Here is a 20,071-nt window from a genome sequence, read left to right on the forward strand (position 1 = left end):
AGCCTCTTCCCGGGCCGCCTGCCTGCCTGCCTCCCGGATTGCTGCCAGCCACAGTCGGATTGAAGGGAGTCATTTCCCCCCACAGTGACCTGCTAGCTTAAAAAATAGGAGTTTGTATACAAGTCAATCAAAGCAGAAAAATGCAGTATTGTAGTGTGCCTCTTCCAGAATCTGCAGCAATATCTTGGGCTTTGAGAAAACGGCTCGTGCTTTCAAACTAAACTGTTAGAAGCCATATCCCGACGGCTGGTATCGCCTGATGGACTCCAGATTGGAAGGAACACGTGGCGAGAGTTGGAAGGGATGAAATTGTTCATCCTAGTCACCATGGATACCTCATTGAAGACAGCTCGTCAGCTCAGTGTACGTTAACGGCAAACACTTAAACAAGCGTGCAGCCGTGATCAATTGACTTCGGTGGGAATGCCTGTGAGAATAAAGTCCCGAATGCGCGTAAGTGTTTGCAGGAGGGTGGCCATGGAAAAACTGATCAGTGACTACGTTTTACCCTGGCCCATCACCCAACTCCAGAAAGTCCCTGCATGCAAGGGAAGGCCCAGCACATTTAGAATCCGTGAAATACGAGACGCAACGGCTTCGCCTGTTGGGTTCACTGGAAAAGCGTCGGACTTGTAGCTACAGCTTTCCAGCCTAAGAGCACTAGGGGATTGTGACTATCGGCCACAGCAGCATGGAGGCAACAGAAGGCAAACAAACCCCGTGTCCAGGGTGTCAACTCGTCATGCACAGGGCGACTGGGAAGAGGTCGGGAAGTTCTTTGCCTTACCCATTTCTCGGCATGACAAGCAGTGCGGCCTGGCACACGGACCAGCTCATGGGAGGTTTGCAAACTCAGCCTTGAGAAAAGTCTGGGAAGTACATCAACACAACTGAAATCTGGAGAAAACGTTTGTGTTTCAAGTTTTATAGCACTTTATTATTTTTGTACTTTTTACATTAAAAAATGTCATCGCCTGACTGGCTACAATTAAGAGGTTTAAACAAATGTGTTGGAATGGTAGAAAAAAATTGTGTGTGTCTGAAAACTGTAGGTACTGGGAGTACTTATATATATTTTTAAAGAGGGTAATTTATATTAAAAAAAAAGGTTGAGAAACACTGGTCTTGTGCAGCTCTGATTCTATGCAAGAGGGGAATGGTGTTGTCTGGGCTGTTCCCCACTTTGGCACTCTGAGTGCAGAAGGTGGGACCCGCAAAAGACCTTAAATACCTTGCCTCTATAAGCCCTGCTTAAAAAAAAAAAACCCAAACAACAAAACCACTCCCCAGAGTCACAGATGCATTGACTTGGAAAATAGGCTGCCACCATCAAGGATTTAAACCCTAAAATACAGGAAGACACACTTGAATTCCTTCCCCAGGGATATCCCAAGTTCTTTTGTCACAGGAGAGCTTGAAATTTTTTAAAAAAACACAGAACACAAACTGTATCTCTGATTAGGCAGACACACACAGCCCTTCCTGTTACCTTCCAGGATACACGAATCAAATAATTGCCTTAAAAAAGATGATTTTATTAACAAAACAAAAAGATGTACTAAATCAAGCATACTTGATTGCTAGGTGCTACAGAGCAACTGAGAAAAGAACTGATCAAAACACAAAGAACAATCTCTTTAGGCTGTAGCTTAAATATGGTGAGTGGGGAAGGGAAGGCACATGGATTTCACCCAGAGAAGTTTAACCAAACAACCAAAACAAAGAAAAATACCCTGATCACAACTAAATAGACATTTCTCCCTTATTTACTCACCATTCCTTCACGGTCCAGTCCACTCCCAAGCCCTGGAGGCATGGTAGTCCTGATTAATACATCTTGCTCCCTCCAGCCCTTAACTTAGAACTCGCACAAAGGAAGAGCAGCCAGGGTATCTGGATACAACTCAGATTTCAACAGTCTTTCCCATTGGCTTTCTGCCAACACCCCCACTAGCCACCTTTCGTCACTGGGTGCTGGCCAGCACATCACAAGTGTACATACACATTACAGATTGCTCCCTCTTTATGCCGCTACATTTTTCTCCCTTTCTGCTCTTGGGCTTGTGAGCCACACTTTAATTTTCTCTGCCATTTATATGGTGTAGCGTCTTAGACAGGATTAAAGTTCACAAGCTGTTGTGGGATACCGTATAGTTAGATAATCCGTTTGGCTGCATGTGCACACTTACGTGCGCAGTGTGGGCTGCCCCGGCTCTGCGCAGACAGGTGGCACGGCAAACCTCAGTGGCCCACCCTGTGGCCACACAATCCCTCAAGGCACAAAGACACCAAGGTTTATTGTCGACGAACCACAGAACAAGTGTCCTGCAGACTCTCGGGCCACTGCTCGTAGCAATGGACCAGCCCAGCAGACAGTGAAACTTTCTGTCCCTCCCTAGGCTAGATAAAGATACTCCCTTTGATATACATCTTCATGCCCTGACACAAACAAGTTACATACTGAATAGTGATAGAAATGTAGCCGTGTTAGTCTGGGGGAGCTGAAGCAAAATGCAGGACAATGTAGCACTTTAAAGACTAACAAGATGGTTTATTAGATGATGAGCTTTCGTGGGCCAGACCCACTTCCTCAGATCAAATAGTGGAAGAAAATAGTCACAACCATATATACCAAAGGATACAATTTTAAAAAATGAACACATATGAAAAGGACAAATCACATTTCAGAACAGGAGGGGGATTCAGGGGGGGGGGAAGGAAGGTAAGTGTCTGTGAATTGATGATATTAGAGGTGGGGAGAGTGGGACGTCTGTGAGCTAATGGTATTAGAGGTGATAATTGGGGAAGCTATCTTGGTAATGGGTAAGATAGTTTGCATATTTGTTCATTCCTTCCCGGAGAGTAGTTACATACTGCCCCTCAGACATAGCTACTGCCCCCTGATGTGGCTAGTTATCGCCTATCACCTGTACATGTGGATTCAATTAAAGCATCTCTATTACATGCTGTCATCCTGACCTTATATTTTAGGAGGGGTGGGTGTGTTCCTGTTATCCTTCAGGGAGGTTTTTGTAGCAGCCTTGATATCAGGATGTTCTAGTGCCACTTGAAATCAGGAGGCGCTTGCTTGCATGAGTACTCTGTGCTTAGCACTTCTTGGCTGTGTCTACACTGGCATGAATTTCCGGAAATGCTTAAAACGGAATACAATTCCATTTTCAGTTTTTCCAGAAAAGGAGCGTCTACATTGGCAGGCTGCTTTTCCGGAAAAACCCTTTTTCCGGAAAAGCATCCGTGGCCAATGTAGACGCGCTTTTCCGGAAAAGAGCCCCAATCGCCATTTTCGCGATCGGGGCTTTTTTCCGGAAAAGACTACTGGGCTGTCTACTCTGGCCCTTTTCCGGAACAGTGTTCCGGAATAAGGACTTATGCCCGAGCGGAAGCAGAATAGTTTTTCCGGAATAGCGGCTGATTTTGTACAGTAGAGCATCGTTGCTTTTCCGGAAATTCAAGGGCCAGTGTAGACAGCTCGCAGCTTATTCCGGAAAAGCGGCTGATTTTCCGGAATAAGTGGCCCAGTGTAGACACAGCCTTAGGTGTATTTCTGCAATACCAGCCCTGTTCTTGCCCAGTTCCGAGAGCAGCTTCTGCCTCTTGCTCATAGTTTGTCTTTTCTTTATATCAGTAAAGCTTTAACTACTACTTTAACCTAGGCCTCAGGCCTCATACCAGGCCTCTAACACAAGGGTGTATGTCTCAGGCTCTTTTCCTGTACTACAGTCTGTTTATCTAAAAATTACCTTGCTAAATACAATTGTATAGGGCTGTGACTGGGCAGAAGCTGGACAGAAGATTCCATGTTAAAATCAAGGCTTTCAAAATAAGCTTCCTCTCTAATATTTTAGGCAGGGCATCGAGCTTTTCTGGATTGGTATTAGATGGGTTTTCTTTGTATTGGAGAGACCATATAGACAACTGGGCATGGGACCGGGAGCCAGGAACCCTTAAGCCCCAATTGCAGCTCCACTGCTGACAACTGTGGCCTTGAATGTGTTACTCAACCTCTTCCCGTCCTTGGCCATAAACAATGAATACGAATGTCATGATCCGACTTGTGCGTTCTGAGAGTGCAAATCTATGATGTGGACTAGCCCCTGGGGGAGATAAAGAGCCACATTCCCTAGTTGATTTGCGTGGCTAGCACTGGCCTGGAGGAGGAGAAGTCTGACTAATCACTTGTGCTTCTGAAAATCTTCTCCGGAAACACCAAAGATTCTGCCCTAGCTCAGCTGTTCGGGGCCTGAGTATTTGGAGCATTTTCTCTTTGCAGTTGCTGCAAAGCTCTGCTTGGTCACACTGACAACAGGAAGTTCCTAATTACCATAATATGTCCTGGGTCTGGTACTGTTTGACATTTCACTAATGACTTGATAGCCACATGGAGAATGTGCTCATAAAATCTGTGGATGACACCAGCCTATGGTTGCTAGCACTTTGGAGGACAGGATTAGGATTCAAAATGGACCAATTGATCTGAAATCAACTAGATTCAATTCAGACCTGAAAGTTGTGGTACTTGAGCAAAAAACCTTCAAAAGCAGACTGCAGGTGAAACTGCAAAGCTGCAATTCGTAGGCAAATTTGACATTCACACTGGGGTGAGTCTGACCAGAGTCTGGGAGGAGCTGGCTCTCTCTAAAAAGTAATTTCCCCCCTTTTGATGTTCTCACCTTCTCATCCTCAGGAGTGGCCATGTGCATCCTGATTGGACTGGCCTTGTTAGCCACTGGTCCTCTGAATAGTAATGTCACAGTCCCATCTCCACAGGTATGTATGTATCCCTGCCAAATGGAAGTTTCCACTTCATGCATCTGACAAAGTGGGCTCTAGCCCACGAAAACTTATGACCAAATAAACTGGTTGTTTTTAAGGTGCCACAGGGCTCCCTCACTGTTTTTCCTGTTTGTGATATACAACACTCCTATTAGTACTCCCCAGAATAATATTAGTCTTTTTCTCCACTGTATCACATGCTGACTCATAGTCAATTTATGATCCACTGTAACCCCTGGCTCCTTTCCAGCAGTATCATCACCAAGCTATAAAACACCCTATAAAACATGTAAAACACCTGTTTTATAGCCAGGCATTTGATTGTTTTCCTTCCTAAGTGTAGCTTTGCATTTGTAGTGTTACTGAGTGTCCAGAGCGGTGTGAAGAGCTCCCCGACTGGTTTTTGTTTGTTATTATTCTTGACAGCTGATTCGTGTCCATTTATTCTTTTCCATAGACTGTGAGTTTTGACCAACGTACATGAGAGGGGGCGTTGCTGGCACAGGATGGCCCTTATCACATGAATAGATATGCAGGGGAATGAGCCTTGATGGTGTAGCTGGTGTGGTTAGGACCCGCAATGGTGTCACTAGGGTTGATGTGTGAACACAGCTGGCTACGCGGTGTTGCCAGTTTGGGTTTGGTTCCTGGGGGAGTGTTTCTGGTGGGGGGGGTACATTTCAGGTTGGGGGCTGACTGTAAGCGAGGACTGGTCTGTCCCCCACGGTCTGAGAGAACGAGGGATTGTTGTCCGGCATAGGCTGTAGATCCACGATGCGGTGCTGGAGAGGCTGAAGCTGGGGCTGTAGCTGGGGCAAGTGGTGTTCTGTTGCTTTCTTTGTTGGGTCTGCCCTGGGGTTCCCCACATGGGACCCTCACCTCCACCATGACCGCGTCTGGCTGTTCGTCGCTTTGAACAGGCCCCAGCGAAGCAGGAGTGAAGTCGGTACCAGCGTCTGTGCCCACCAGGAGGCTGAAGCCTGAGCCCTGCTGCACACGTGTAACGGGCCCGCGGTGTGGGGCCCTACTCTGCTACCCCCATCCCGCCCCGCCTGCCCCCTATGCCAACCTCCCGCTGCCCCCCATCCTGCCCCGCCTGCCCCCCATGCCAACCTCCCACTGCCCCCCACCCCGCCCCGCCTGCCCCCTATGCCAGCCTCCCACTGCCCCCCATCCTGCCCCGCCTGCCCCCTATGCCAGCCTCCCGCTGCCCCCACCACGCCCCGCCCCGCCTGCCCCCTATGCCAGCCTCCCGCTGCCCCCCATCCCGCCCCGCCTGCCCCCTATGCCAGCCTCCCGCTGCCCCCCATCCCGCCCCGCCTGCCCCCTATGCCAGCCTCCCGCTGCCCCCCATCCCGCCCCGCCTGCCCCCTATGCCAGCCTCCCGCTGCCCCCCATCCCGCCCCGCCTGCCCCCTATGCCAGCCTCCCGCTGCCCCCCATCCCGCCCCGCCTGCCCCCTATGCCAGCCTCCTGCTGCCCCCCATCCCGCCCCGCCTGCCCCCTATGCCAGCCTCCCGCTGCCCCCATCCCGCTCCGCCTGCCCCCTATGCCAGCCTCCCGCTGCCCCCCATCCTGCCCCGCCTGCCCCCTATGCCAGCCTCCCGCTGCCCCCCATCCTGCCCCGCCTGCCCCCTATGCCAGCCTCCCGCTGCCCCCCATCCTGCCCCGCCTGCCCCCCATGCCAGCCTCCCGCTGCCCCCCATCCCGCCCCGCCTGCCCCCCATGCCAGCCTCCCGCTGCCCCCCATCCTGCCCCGCCTGCCCCCCATGCCAGCCTCCCGCTGCCCCCCACCCCGCCCCGCCTGCCCCCCATGCCAGCCTCCCGCTGCCCCCCATCCCGCCCCGCCTGCCCCCTATGCCAGCCTCCCGCTGCCCCCATCCCGCCCCGCCTGCCCCCTATGCCAGCCTCCCGCTGCCCCCATCCCGCCCCGCCTGCCCCCTATGCCAGCCTCCCACTGCCCCCATCCCGCCCCGCCTGCCCCCCATGCCAGCCTCCCACTGCCCCCATCCCGCCCCGCCTGCCCCCCATGCCAGCCTCCCGCCCATGCCAGCCTCCCGCTGCCCCCCATCCCGCCCCGCCTGCCCCCTATGCCAGCCTCCCGCTGCCCCCCATCCCGCCCCGCCTGCCCCCTATGCCAGCCTCCCGCTGCCCCCCATCCCGCCCCGCCTGCCCCCCATGCCAGCCTCCCGCTGCCCCCCATCCCGCCCCGCCTGCCCCCTATGCCAGCCTCCCGCTGCCCCCATCCCGCCCCGCCTGCCCCCTATGCCAGCCTCCCACTGCCCCCATCCCGCCCCGCCTGCCCCCCATGCCAGCCTCCCACTGCCCCCATCCCGCCCCGCCTGCCCCCCATGCCAGCCTCCCGCTGCCCCCACCCCGCCCCGCCTGCCCCCTATGCCAGCCTCCCGCTGCCCCCACCCCGCCCCGCCTGCCCCCTATGCCAGCCTCCCGCTGCCCCCACCCCCGCCCCGCCTGCCCCCTATGCCAGCCTCCCGCTGCCCCCACCCCGCCCCGCCTGCCCCCTATGCCAGCCTCCCGCTGCCCCCACCCCGCCCCGCCTGCCCCCTATGCCAGCCTCCCGCTGCCCCCCATCCTGCCCCGCCTGCCCCCTATGCCAGCCTCCCCCTGCCCCCCATCCCGCCCCGCCTGCCCCCTATGCCAGCCTCCCCCTGCCCCCCATCCCGCCCCGCCTGCCCCCTATGCCAGCCTCCCCCTGCCCCCCATCCCGCCCCGCCTGCCCCCTATGCCAGCCTCCCGCTGCCCCCCATCCTGCCCCGCCTGCCCCCTATGCCAGCCTCCCCCTGCCCCCCATCCCGCCCCGCCTGCCCCCTATGCCAGCCTCCCCCTGCCCCCCATCCCGCCCCGCCTGCCCCCTATGCCAGCCTCCCCCTGCCCCCCATCCTGCCCCGCCTGCCCCCTATGCCAGCCTCCCCCTGCCCCCCCATCCCGCCCCGCCTGCCCCCTATGCCAGCCTCCCGCTGCCCCCATCCCGCCCCGCCTGCCCCCCATGCCAGCCTCCCGCTGCCCCCACCCCCCCCCGCCTGCCCCCCATGCCAGCCTCCCGCTGCCCCCATCCCGCCCCGCCTGCCCCCTATGCCAGCCTCCCACTGCCCCCATCCCGCCCCGCCTGCCCCCCATGCCAGCCTCCCGCTGCCCCCCATCCCGCTCCGCCTGCCCCCCATGCCAGCCTCCCGCTGCCCCCATCCCGCCCTGCCTGCCCCCTATGCCAGCCTCCCGCTGCCCCCATCCCGACCGGGCACGGTCTCCATGGCAACTCATGGCGCCTGGGAAGCACGGCATGCTGGGAGGCATCGTCCCCATGGCAACCCTCAGACATCACATTGTCACTTCCGGGTCATTCACGCCCCTCCCTTCGCCACGCGTCAGCCGGAGCCGCGCTCGATTGGTCCCCTGGCGGGGAAGTCCCGCCCCCACTTCCGGCCGGCCGGGGGCTGACAAGATGGCGGAGCTGCAGGGCCGGCTGGAGGCGCTGGAGCGGCGGGTGTTCGGGGCCGGGCCGGCCCGCGGGCCGCGCCAGGTGCGGGGCTGGGCGGGCTCCCCCCGGCTCCGTCTGACCCCGGGGCGCGGCCCCTCCCCCCGCGTCGTGGGGCCCCAGGGGCGGGGCTGTTTGTCCGGCCTCGCTCCCCCCGCGGGTGCTCCCAGGGGCCCCGCCCTGAGCGACGGGCCCGGCCGGCAGAGCCCCCGGGTGGGGGCGGAGCCCTGGGGCCCAGAGCGCGAGCGGCCCCTCAGTCCCGCCGGGGGGGGCGAGCGGGGGCCCGTGCGCGTGGGGGGCGGCGCTCGAGGGACAGGCCCCGCCCCCGGGCCCGTGCGCGTGGGGGGCGGCGCTCGAGGGACAGGCCCCGCCCCCGGGCCCGTGCGCGTGGGGGGCGGTGCTCGAGGGACAGGCCCCGCCCCCTGGGCCCGTGCGCGTGGGGGGCGGCGCTCGAGGGACAGGCCCCGCCCCCCGGGCCCGTGCGCGTGGGGGGCGGCGCTCGAGGGACAGGCCCCGCCCCCGGGCCCGTGCGCGTGGGGGGCGGCGCTCGAGGGACAGGCCCCGCCCCCGGGCCCGTGCGCGTGGGGGGCGGCGCTCGAGGGACAGGCCCCGCCCCCTGGGCCCGTGCGCGTGGGGGGCGGCGCTCGAGGGACAGGCCCCGCCCCCGGGCCCGTGCGCGTGGGGGGCGGAGTCGAGGGACAGGCCCCGCCCCCCGGTCCCGTGCGCGTGGGGGGCGGAGTCGAGGGACAGGCCCCGCCCCCGGCCCGGCGGCCCCGCCCCGGTTTCACGAGCCCCCTTCCTGGCAGGTGGTGGCTGGGCTGGGGACGGTGCAGGCGGCGCTGGGGAGCATCGCGAGCAAGAGGGAGAGGATCAAAACCCTGTACAAGAAAAGTAAGTCGGCCCCCCCCCCCCCCCATTGCAGCCCCTGGGCTCGGGGGGGGGCTGTGCGGCAGGGAGTGTGAGAACAGCCTTCCTGATGGCTCCGGGGGGCACAGGAGGGAGCCGACCCGCTGGCCCCTCTCCCCAGGCTGGGAGTGAGGAATCACCTTGGTTCCTTTTCTGCAGAAAAGGCCCTGGGGGTTACAGTGGATGAGAAGCTGGAGATGAGTCAACAGGGGCCCTTGTAGCCAAGAAGGCTAATGGCATATTAGGTTGCATTAAGAGGGGCATTGCCAGCGGATCCAGAGATGTCATTATTCCCCTTTATTCGGCTTTGGTGAGGCCACATCTGGAGTGTTGTGTCCAGTTCTGGGCCCCCCACTCCAGAAAGGATGTGGGCGCATTGGAGAGGGTCCAGCGGAGGGCGACCAGAATGATTAGGGGTCTGGAGCACATGACTTATGAGGAGAGGCTGAGGGAGTTGGGTCTGTTTAGTCTGCAGAAGTGAAGAGTGAGGGGGGATTTGAGAGCAGCCTGCAACTCCCTGCAGGGGGGTTCCAAAGAGGCTGGAGAGAGGCTGTTCTCAGTAGTGAGGGATGGCAGAACAAGGAGCAATGGGCTCAAGTTGTGGTGGGAGAGGTCCAGGTTGGATATTAGGAAAAACTATTTCCCTAGGAGGGTGGTGAAGCACTGGGATGGGTTCCCTAGGGAAGTAGTGGAGTCTCCATCCTTAGAGGTGTTTAAGTCTCGGCTTGACAAAGCCCTGGCCGGGTTGATTTAGTTGGAATTGGTCCTGCCTAGAGCAGGGGGCTGGACTTGACTCCTGAGGTCTCTTCCAGTTCTATGATTCTATGTTTCCTGTCTTGTCAGCTCCCAAACCGACGGCTCAGCCTGATTCCTTCTCAGGGCCCTGTGCTGATCACCGGGGTCAGATCCCCTCAGATCTGTGGGCCTGGTGTCATCAGCAAGGGATGTGCCTGCTTCACCGTGCTCAGTGTGTATCCACCTGCAGCACGTCCAGGCTCTGGCTTCTCCTGCTATTCGAGCTCATTTCTCTCTCTTGGGTTTTAAGGACAACTCCACTTGCAAGCGGCCTTGGGATATTTGGAACCGAAGGGAGGAACAGCTTGCCGTGCCTGGAGGGGGCGCTTTAGCATAACGTATGGGTCTTGCTTTCTGGTGGAAAGGAAAGGCCTTTCAGAGGGAGGGGCAGGAGTCTGCCACAGGTGAGCGCTCGGTGCCCTCCCTCCAAGGATGAGCTGTGGATTCTGCTGTTGAATTCAAAACTGGCTAATGTGAGACGTAGCGGATTAGTGGGACTTTGTGTAAATAACGGGATTTTACATCCCAGTTAACCGACGAAAGGGGGGTGAGCTGCTCCTCTGCCCGCTGCTGGGCTGGAAAGCCCTGCCCCCCAACAGGCTTTGCTCTGAGAGCAGTGGAGCGGCCTCTGTCTGTGGGGCCCCGTGGGGCTGGAGCAGCCTACCTGTGGCAGGAGGGGAGCTGCTCCAGCCCCACTGGCGAACCCTAACTGGTGCCTGTTGCGCTTGGGCCGTGTGTGCGCACGCTGTTTTAATAAGATCAAACAACGGGGGCAGCAGTGACTGGACTGTTGAGTCACAAGCCGTTTCCCTCTGAACCCCGCTGAGGAAATCTCTGCATCTTCGTCGCCTGAACGACTGTCTAATAGCCAGCTCAGGTGTGTCAGCTCTTACAGGCAGCCTGTGTCACTCGGATGTTGTATGAATCGCTGTGATAGTTCATGGTAGTGTAGAAATACTGTAGCTGCTGAGTCTCTTTAACAAAATCCTGCAGTAAGTAGGAAATTGTGACTGGCAGTGCTCCCAGAACTAGTCACTTCTCTTCTCCCTCCCTTTAACCTACATCTGATACTAGTTGAAGATCTAATGAAGTACCTGGACCCTCAGTATATCGACCGAATGGCCGTTCCCGATGCCGTGAAACTGCAGTTCATTTTAGCAGGTAAGCCCTGGAACGGGAGGGTATCTTCATTCCCCCAAAGCTCCAAAGACAAGTTGGGGGTGGGGAGTTGTAATTGAATGCAGCTCTCTTCATCTCTCAGTCATGGGCTTAGACACCCTCATTTGGTGTCTAGTCGTCCTCAGTAAACTGGCTACTGCTTCAGTTCCCTGGGAATGCACCTCAGGCCGTGGAGCCGGTCGCTGTGCGAGGAGTGCTGCTCAGGCTACCCCTGAGTGTTTAAGGAGTGACATCGGTTCCCTTTGCGCCTTGGCTCAGAAGCGGGGGGAGAGGGGTGTGTGGAATTACTACTGGAAGTCCAGCATCTGTTGGGGTAACACAGCTGCTCTATAAACACTAAAGTCCGTGTTGTGTGGCATTGAGTATCCAGGCCCAGAGGTTCTAAACCCGGCCAGGTCTCACAAGGGGCCTGAGTCGCCCCCCACTCCCTGTCGTAGGAATGTGTGAACCAGTGACAGCTGGCAGCATGTGCTTTTCCCCTGGCCGGCTTAGTGAGGGCCCTCCTGAGTTCTGTTCCCGGCTCTTCCCTTGGCTTCCTGTGTGCCGCCTGTGAGCTTCGATGACCCGTCTGATGCTGCCTACCCAGAGAAGGGTGGGGGGTGTTTGAGACAGGCACCGAGTTCCTTGGCTGGAAGGGGCGCTAGTCATGTAAAGCCTCGTGGGCTGGAGTCTTTGGGCTGCAGGTAGGTTTGATCCCAGGTGAGAAGGGGAAGCTGAGCCAGGCCAACGAATCGACTTCTGTTTTCTAACGTGTGAAGGGCTGAAGCAGGGTTTCCTTACACGTCTCCTGGTCTGTCTTTAACCAGAGGAGCAGTTTATCCTGAGCCAAGCCGCCCTCCTGGAACAGGTGCACAGCCTCCAGCCGTACCTGGACAGCGCCCACATCAAAGGTAACGAGCGCCGTCTGCAGCCTCCCTTGCCGGAGCTCAGTCCAGTGGCCCCTCCCGGTGTCCTTCGCACTGAGAACGGCTGGAAATGGCGCCTCCGGTCCCCACAAGCTAGTGTTGGAGCGTCCAGCTCAGAAGAGTTTGCAGCCTGGGAGGCTGGAGGCGCCCGAGCAGCGTTCAGAGCAACGCACAGCGTGGCGTGGCTGCCAGCTTCACGGCCTGGCCTTGAGTGGCATGTATCCCTCGGCCACGGCACTGCCACTGAGTGTCCCCAGGCCCCGCTGCGCTGGCTGGACTGGGGTGCTGGCAGGGACCGGTGGGGCAGGTGGGCAGCCGTGTTTGTCCTCCGGCCATTCTGAGCTGTGACCGGCTTCACCTGCCAAAGCCGCGCATTGAGCGAACCCCGAAGGGAAGGGTGTCAGTGCGCTCGGAGACCCTCGTCTCTTGACGTTGGGAACGGCCGTTCCCTGGGTGTCGGGGCTGGGCAGCGCCTGACTTGTTCTGTGGCTTTCAGCTGTTCCTGACCATGCTGCCAAGCTGCAGCGACTCACTCAGATCCACATACAGCAGCAGGTAGGGTGAATCCGTTCCATGGCTAATTACAGTGGGCAGGGACGGGGCCTCTCGTTAACCACAGGGAATGCTGGGCACGAAGGGGGTAACTGGTAGCACAGGCCAGAGCCCTCTGGCTGTGAGGATGGACAGTTTATTTCTGTGACATTGGGCTCAGTTTGTCCCGGAACGTGCCGTGAGTCAGCAGAGGTTTCTGCTCAGGAGCCTCGGGGTACAAAGGGCCAGTGGCTCGCCCTGCAGGGAGTAGCAAGGCGCTCTGCTGTCACGGAGATGCTGCCATTTCCTGCCCCATCCTGCCGGCTCCTGTGCTAGGGGTGCCTCGTGCTTGGTGTTCCCCACGCTTCATTTGCTGGGCCGTTGCTGTGACGGTCAGACGCTTTCTGCAGCAACCCCCCACCGGCCAGATGCTAAGCCAAGCTCTGCCCTGGGCCAGGCTCTTCCGCTGCCTCAGTTTCCCCAGGATAGTTCCCTTCCTCGCAGGGCTGGGAGGTAGGTGCCCTGCAGGGCTGTGGAGCTGGAAGGGGAGGTATCCAGGCCAAGTGCCACTGCCTGTCTGCTCACTGAGAGCTTCCTTCTGCTGCAGGACCAGGGTGAAGCCGTCACCGAGAACGTCCGGGCGCTCCTGGAAGACTACAATCAAATGGTATCCTTTAGTCTAGGGCCACGGGCTCTTCAGGGCCATGCTCAGTCTGGATGTAGCTGGAGCAAGCGGCAGACAAGGGCTTTCAGGGTTCTGCAGCCCAGCCGCTCTCTTAGGTAGCTGCCTGCTCTAGCCCTGGCTTTGAAAAGGGGGAGCCGCCTGCGTATGGAGCTGTCCCCTCCGGCGCATCCTCTGTGGGGTGCGAGACACCGCGGGGGGTGTTACCCTGCAGCTGCCAGTGCTCTGAGGGCCCAGCTAGCCCCATCTCCCTCCCAGGGGCGGCTCTAGGAGCTCTCACGTGGGGCTAGAAACCCTGAGGCCTGGTCCCACAACAGCAGAGGTGATGGGACGTTGGCCTCTCCATTCTCACAGCCCCGAGCCCAGGGCTAATCCTGCCCTGGAGCTGCCAGCCTGGGGGTCCCTTGGGCTGCTGAGCACGGAGAGCAGCTGCCGGAGCTTCGTGGCTCTGCTGCCTTCAGCATGAGAAGTGGGGAGCCTGAAGGAAGGCCCTGGGCCTCTTCCCGGGGTGCAGCAGGGTCGGGGGTGGGCAGTGGAGTTCCAGGGTGTCGGGGGGCTGTTCTGGCTCTGTACCGAGCCTCGCTGTCCTCGGGGGCCCTAGAATCCCAGCTCTGAGAGAGACTCCTCCGGCTCGGCACAGGGCTTCCCTGGCCTGCAGTCTGATGGCTGCGCCCGGCTGGCGCCAGCGCAGGGCTCAGACGCCTCGGGTCCAGGTCAGCGGAGCCTGGCGCAGGCGGCGGCCCCCGGACAGGTCTGTGCTCTCTGCCGGACGTGTCAGGCTCTGGGGCTGTGCCTGCCTCTGCTTCGCGGCCGGGTCTGTGCCACCCTCTGCCCCTTCTTCCTTAAAAGCCGCCTGCAGACGCTGCTGCTGTCCAAGCAGTTCGTGCAGTGGGATGAGATGCTGGCGCGGCTGGAAGCGGCCAGGCAGGTGACGCCTGTGGCGGAGTGATGGCCGTGCTGTGTTGCCTGGAGAAATACTGCCTGGTGCCCCAGGGCAGCACCGAGCCTGGGTGGGCTGGGGGGGATGCAGCTGTGTTTGCACTGCAGGTCCCAAGATGCACTGCTCCGGCCTGGCTGCTTGGAGCAGAGCACTGCATGCTGGGATTTGTAGTCTGTGCGATGAAGATGGAGGTGGCTGCCCGTGCTGCCAGCGGCTCTTGTAGCCCACGTTGGCCTGTGAGCTGCACCTTGTTCTCCTCGACCTTCTCCAAAATGGAGCTCCATGCCCGGTGCCCTGTTAGGACTGGGCTGTCTGCACTGACCTGCCCTTCCAGGGAATACCTTTGCCGTCTAACTTATTCAGCCTCCCCGCTCTGCGCGCTGGGTGGGACGTGAGGGAAACTGGGATCCATCACCCTTATCTGTGCTCCAGAATAAAATCCTAAGACCTTGTCTGCAGGTGGCTCGTTCCCTGTTCCTTGCAAACTGCCGGAGTCCTGGTAAGCCCAGGAGAACGGCCGGACTGCGCCAGACCAGAGGTCTGCCTGGCCTAGTGTCCTGTCTGCCCACGGTGGCCCATGCCACTGCCCCGGCGGGAGTGAGCAGAACAGGGAATCAGCGAGAGATCCCTCCCGTCACCCATTCCCCGCAGCTGGCCAGCAGAAGCCAGGACACCATCCCTGCTCATCCTGGCTAATAGCCATTGATGGACCTGTCCTCCAGGAACTTACCTAGTGTTAGTCTTGCCCTTCACAAAATCCCCTGGCAAGGAGTTCCGCAGGTTGGCTGTGTGCTGTGTGAAGAAATTCTTCCTGTTTGTTTGTTGTTAGCCTGCCACCCATGAGTTTAATGGGGTGACCCCCTAGTTCTTATTCTCTGCCTGACCTTATTCACTTTCTCTGCACCCGTTGTGATTTTTCTGGTTTCTCAATCCCCCCTTAGTCCTCTCTTCTCTGAGCTGAGGGGTTCCGGTGTCACTGATCTCACTGCAGGGGGAAGCTGTTCCATGTCCCCCCTTCACGTTTATTGCCTCTTTTCTGAATGAGACGGTGCTGCTAGTGGCCTGTGAGTGCCAGCGGGGCATGCGGCTGCCGCCAGCAGGATGAAATCCCCTCCCTCCCGTACCTGCAGCTAGCCCTGCAGCGGGGCTCACGACGCGCTTCCTCCCAGCAGGGCCGGGAGGTGTGTGCGTAGCTGAACAAACAGCAGATGCTGCTGCACCGCCTGGCAGAAGCGGACCTCACTGGCACCAGGCAGCAAACCAGCCTGGTCTCTAGTACAGGATGCCTGTGCCCATCTGCTGCTCCCAGGGCAGTGGGGGGGCTGGCTGCGCTGGTCTGGTGGTTGGTGCATGTGCCGTTAGGGGCTCCAGTCAATGCCGCCTCTTCGCACAGGGCTGCGAGCCTGTGAAGTCCTGGGCAAGGTTCTGCCCCGCCCCTCCTTTGCAGCTCAGCCCCGGGAGGGAAAATAGGCTGAGTTGCCTGCAGGGTAAGGGCATGAACGGGGTGAGGCTTCTCTCCTGGAGAGGAGCCGACAGCGGGCGAGAAGCCCAGCCTGTGGGTGCAGGGCCCAGGGTGGGCTGACAGGCCCCCAGCCCGCCAGGAGCCGCTGCATGAGCGGGTGACCTGAGGTTGCAGGCTGCTCGGTGCCAGGGCTGGGCAGCTTTCTCGCTCCCTTTCCGGGGTGCCCAGCGCGCTCTACCCCTGCGCATCCGTGTGCGACCTCTGGGGGCTGGTACGATAGTGAACCCCTGGCACGTCGTTCAGAAGGGTGAGTCCTCTGTCCCCTGGGGGTGGCTTTCAGAGGCCATTGGCGGCAGGGGTGGGGCTCGTGCACAGGAAGGAGGCCAGTGCCCTGCCTGGAGCAGCCTGGGACAGGGCACCAAGACCTTGGTGGCAGAAGCTGATGTGACCTCCCCTCCCCCCATGGAGGATGTGGGAGCAGCCATGCTCGCCTGTGTTCTGGCCCCCTGTTCTGGCCGCCAGGGAAGCTGCTGGCTTGTTGGGGGTCCTCTGCCCTTCCCACTGCTGCAGCCCCTTGAGGAGACGGATGCTTCCTGGCCTGCCCACGCTCACTCACCTGCTCCAGGGCTAACCCTGAGCTGATCCAACGATCACCCAGACAACCCAGGTGCTCTGAGGTTGACGAGACGGCCTCTTTGCTTCCCAGACACACAGGAAAGAACCAATTGAAATGAACGAAAAGGTCACCACCACTGTAAATGCGTAGGTGGTGCTTCTCTGCCGCCCTTGGGTGCCTGGGACGTAGTGTTGGTACCTTGCTGGTTGCTAGGCTTGGGCTGTGGGTGACCCCCTGGTGCTGTCTGTACCACGGCCCAGCAGAGTAGCTGATGGGTCAGGTAAGTAACCTGATCTACTGGTTACCTCCCAGGGAGAGGAACAAAGGGAGGAAGGTGAGGGCAGCCCCTGGCTGGGGGCAGGGCTGGAAGTTGAGCAGTTTCTGTCTGGTATCATGGAGGAAGCAGCCTAGGCAACAGGCTGGGATTTAGGGGCCCAGGCTCCCCCATCTCAAGGGGGCTGAGGCATCCTAGGCCTGCCCTGGAACCAGATTCCATCTGTGCTGGGCTGTATCCTGGAGAAGCAATAAACTCCCTCTGTTCTACTGGCTGATGGAGTCTGTTCGTGCCACTACGGGGTGCAGGAGACGGGGGAAAGTTGGGGGAACAGGTGCCCCATTCACCTTTCCTGGAATGGCCCTACTGAGGCAGTCGGCTAAAGAGAAATGAAAAGGTGCTGGGCCAGACGTGAAATCCCAGCAGGCTGCATGGAAACTTTTGAAAGGCTCTGTGATAGAGCCTCAGCCTAAATATATCCCTCCCCACCTCCCACACACCCCACATTAAAAACATCAGAGAACCAAAAATTCAGCACCTTGGCTAAACAAAGAGAAGCGGTGAGAGAGAAAGTGGAAGTTACATCCTAATGAGGAAAATAGAAAGGAGCATCCGCTCTGGCAAGTGACGTGTACAATTTAGGCCAGAAAAAATGTGAAGACGAACTCGCCAAAAACTCAAAAAGCAATAGGAGAAAAGAAAAGTACACAAGAAGCAGGAACCCTGCTAACTAACCAGTGGAGCGCTGGTCCATCGAGATGCCAAAGGAGCACTCATGAATGATAGGGTCATTGCAGAAAAGCTCTGGCTTCCCTGCTGAGGGTGTGCGGGAGATTCCCAGACCTGAACCGCTCTTTCTAGGTGACAAATCCGAGGAACTGTCCCAGACTGAGGTGTCGTATGGGGAGTTTTTGGAACAAATTAATAAATTACATAGTAAGTCCCCGGGACAAGACGGTACCGCCCAAGAGTTCTGCTGGAACTCGAATGTGAAATTGCCGACCTACGAACTGGTATGGGACCTATCGCTTAAATCCACTTCTGCACCAGCTGACCGGAGAGTAGCTAATGTGTGTTGCATAAAAGCCTCCGCCCGAGCTATGACTTGATTTGCACATCAGTTTTTCTGGAAATGCGTTAAAGTGTAAGGTCCTGCCGACACACGACTTAGAATGACAAAACTTGCTGCTGACTGCATTGCTGTGAGCACTGTTTAAGGGGGGCGGTTGTTTTCTAAGTCAGTCAGATGCTGGGCTCTGGAAGGTATCTTTGGATTTGTACTTGTCTCTGTAACTTTCAGCTCCCTTGCCTTTTACATTCTGCACCTTGTTGTAAGACTGTTGAGCTTTGCAACTTTGTAACTCAGCCACTTTGCTTTGTAAGTTCAGAAACCTACAGTCAGAGCCAGCCTTAGGGGTGGGCCATGACCGAATTTCAGCCCAGCCTCCTGAATCCTCCCCCTTAGGTTTCCCTGGTTACTCCCGACCCCTTTTTTGTTGTTTTTGCTTGACAAATTTTTCCCAGCTTTTTTTTTTTTTTTTTTTGGTCCAGTATTTTTTTGGAAACCATCTGGCAACCCTACGGGTGACCCGGGCAGTCGCCTGGGGCCACCAATTGGTGAGGACCGGCCCTGCCTACGGTAAGCTTGGTGATTGCTGAGCCGTGCAACTTTGTAAGCTTTGTAAATTTCAGCCCCTTTGCTGGTAACTTGCTCTAAGCTGCATTCCCCCTGCGCTAACAGTGTGTGTGAGAGTGGGGCGTGTTTGGGGTGAGGGAAACAGCAAGGCTAACCATGTGGAGCCAGGCGCCTGGCGGTGACACAAGGCTGCCCTAAGCAAAGGACCCGGACTGAAGGAGATGTGGGCATGTTCCTTGGTGAGGAAGGTGGAGGCAGGAGGTCCCGTGTGTGAGTGACAGGAGCTGCCCATTTCCAATATAAGGAGAGATCCCCGGCAGAAGCCTTGTTCTGACCAGCTCCATGGCTAGAGGCAAACCTCCAGAGTCACTCTGCCGTGGCTCCCTCTGCAACCCTTTGCCTGTGTGAGTGTTTGCGGGCCTGAGTGAATGTGGCGGGGAGGGGGTGAGAGAGAGCTCAGTCCCCTTGGCTACGTCTAGACTGGCAGGATTTTCCGCAAATGCTTTTAACGGAAAAGTTTTCTGTTAAAAGCATTTGCGGAAAAGAGCGTCTAGATTGGCACGGACACTTTTCTGCAAAAGCACTTGGGCCAGACACGTCGGCATCTCCAGTCCAGCCGTGCCCCTTGGCACATCCCCGGGCACAGGGCCCCAGACTCCTTCCTGTCCCCACCCTTGGTGCCCTCTGTCTGCTGCCCAGAAGCCACATGGGCGGCACTGCCAGCTCCTCCCGGGCCCTCTGCCAGCCTGTCCCAGCCATGCCCGGGAAGAGAGCGAACGGCGTCGGGACAGGCCAGTCCGTCTTGGGTCCCTGCCTGCACGCCATGGGCAGCCAGCAGCAGGGCCCAGCGTGGGCAGGAGCAGAGCCGAGGGGGTGGCTGTGCCCCGGTGCTCCCGAGCCGTGGCATGGAGAGGGGCAGCGCCCGCTTTGGCGCCGGACTCATGGCTCCGTTACGACTCGATGACACCTGCCCCGCCCCTGCAAAGCTGCACAGCGGAGAGACGCTTGCTCCACCACAAGCTGCCCCCAGCCCTGCCTGGAGCTGGCTCTGCTCAGGCCCCTGGCCTGCTGGTGGTGCTGAGGTCCGAGCCCAGCAGCCCGCAGGGACTCGCCAGCCAAGGTAGGGACTCGCCCGTGGAACCAGACCTCAGGCAGGACCCTAGGAGGGGCGTGCAGGGGCAGCTGGAGCTGGAATTCAGTCCTCAGCCTCCAGTGCAGCGAGGGGAGGGGAAGCCAAGGGGGCTGGCCCCAGCGTTGCACCCCTGCCCGGCTGTTTGCTCTAGTGCGCTGGTGCCGTGGCATGTGTCACCGCTCAGTTCTCCAACCGGGCACTTGGAGTGTAGCTATGGGGGCCGGCTAGCAGAACAAACTCTGGAAGAGCCTGTCTCTGTCACTCCCAGAGACAAACTTGTCCAGTCTCAGTTTCCCTGTGACCCAAAACAAAAGATGATTGGTCGCTGCCACCACCAAGTGTAACTACAAATATACAATAAACCCTTTCCCAGGGAAGAGATCACTCGGAGGCAAAGCTCTCCCTCCTCCCCCAACCTCCGCTTCACTTGGACTTGGGAAAACAAGCGGAGATAATCTGCAGAGAACAACGGGGCTCTGGTCCTACCAGGTAACTTAGGCACGTAGGTTTAAGGACACAAAAATCAACTAATACTGGTTAACCAAAACAAGAAGAAAACACTTTTATTATCAAAACAAGACAACTGTTGCAAGCGTAGTAAATGACTGGGTGTTAAAAGCCATGGAGTGGAATAGACTTAGGGAGAATCCCTGGGCTGTAATCCTTAGTTACAAAAGAGAAAACAATTAACCAGCTCAGACGTCATTTCCAAACCCCCAAACAAGGA

The 20,071-nt window shown here is 58.2% G+C and overlaps 1 protein-coding gene across 1 annotated transcript; it reads left to right on the top strand.

Moving 5' to 3' along the window:
* Positions 1-8,187: 8,187 nt before the first annotated feature.
* On the top strand, positions 8,188-14,676 carry DCTN3 (dynactin subunit 3). Its single transcript, XM_075915762.2, has 7 exons — positions 8,188-8,331; positions 9,093-9,177; positions 11,062-11,148; positions 11,973-12,056; positions 12,568-12,626; positions 13,210-13,269; positions 14,144-14,676. The coding sequence occupies exons 1-7, from the start codon at positions 8,254-8,256 to the stop codon at positions 14,231-14,233; spliced, it is 543 nt and encodes a 180-aa protein (XP_075771877.1). The 5' UTR covers positions 8,188-8,253; the 3' UTR covers positions 14,234-14,676.
* The last annotated feature ends 5,395 nt before the right edge of the window (positions 14,677-20,071 follow it).

The sequence above is a fragment of the Pelodiscus sinensis genome, chromosome 6 (assembly GCF_052426305.1).
Source record: "Pelodiscus sinensis isolate ZL-2025 chromosome 6, ASM5242630v1, whole genome shotgun sequence".
NCBI classification, from domain to species: Eukaryota; Metazoa; Chordata; order Testudines; family Trionychidae; genus Pelodiscus; species Pelodiscus sinensis.

Excerpts from the sequence above, each read along its gene's own strand:
- DCTN3 (XM_075915762.2), top strand. The coding sequence starts at position 8,254 with ATGGCGGAGCTGCAGGGCCGGCTGGAGGCGCTGGAGCGGCGGGTGTTC. Across the intron at positions 8,332-9,092 it reads CGGCCCGCGGGCCGCGCCAG|GTGGTGGCTGGGCTGGGGAC; the intron begins GTGCGGGGCTGG and ends CCTTCCTGGCAG. Across the intron at positions 9,178-11,061 it reads CAAAACCCTGTACAAGAAAA|TTGAAGATCTAATGAAGTAC; the intron begins GTAAGTCGGCCC and ends ATCTGATACTAG.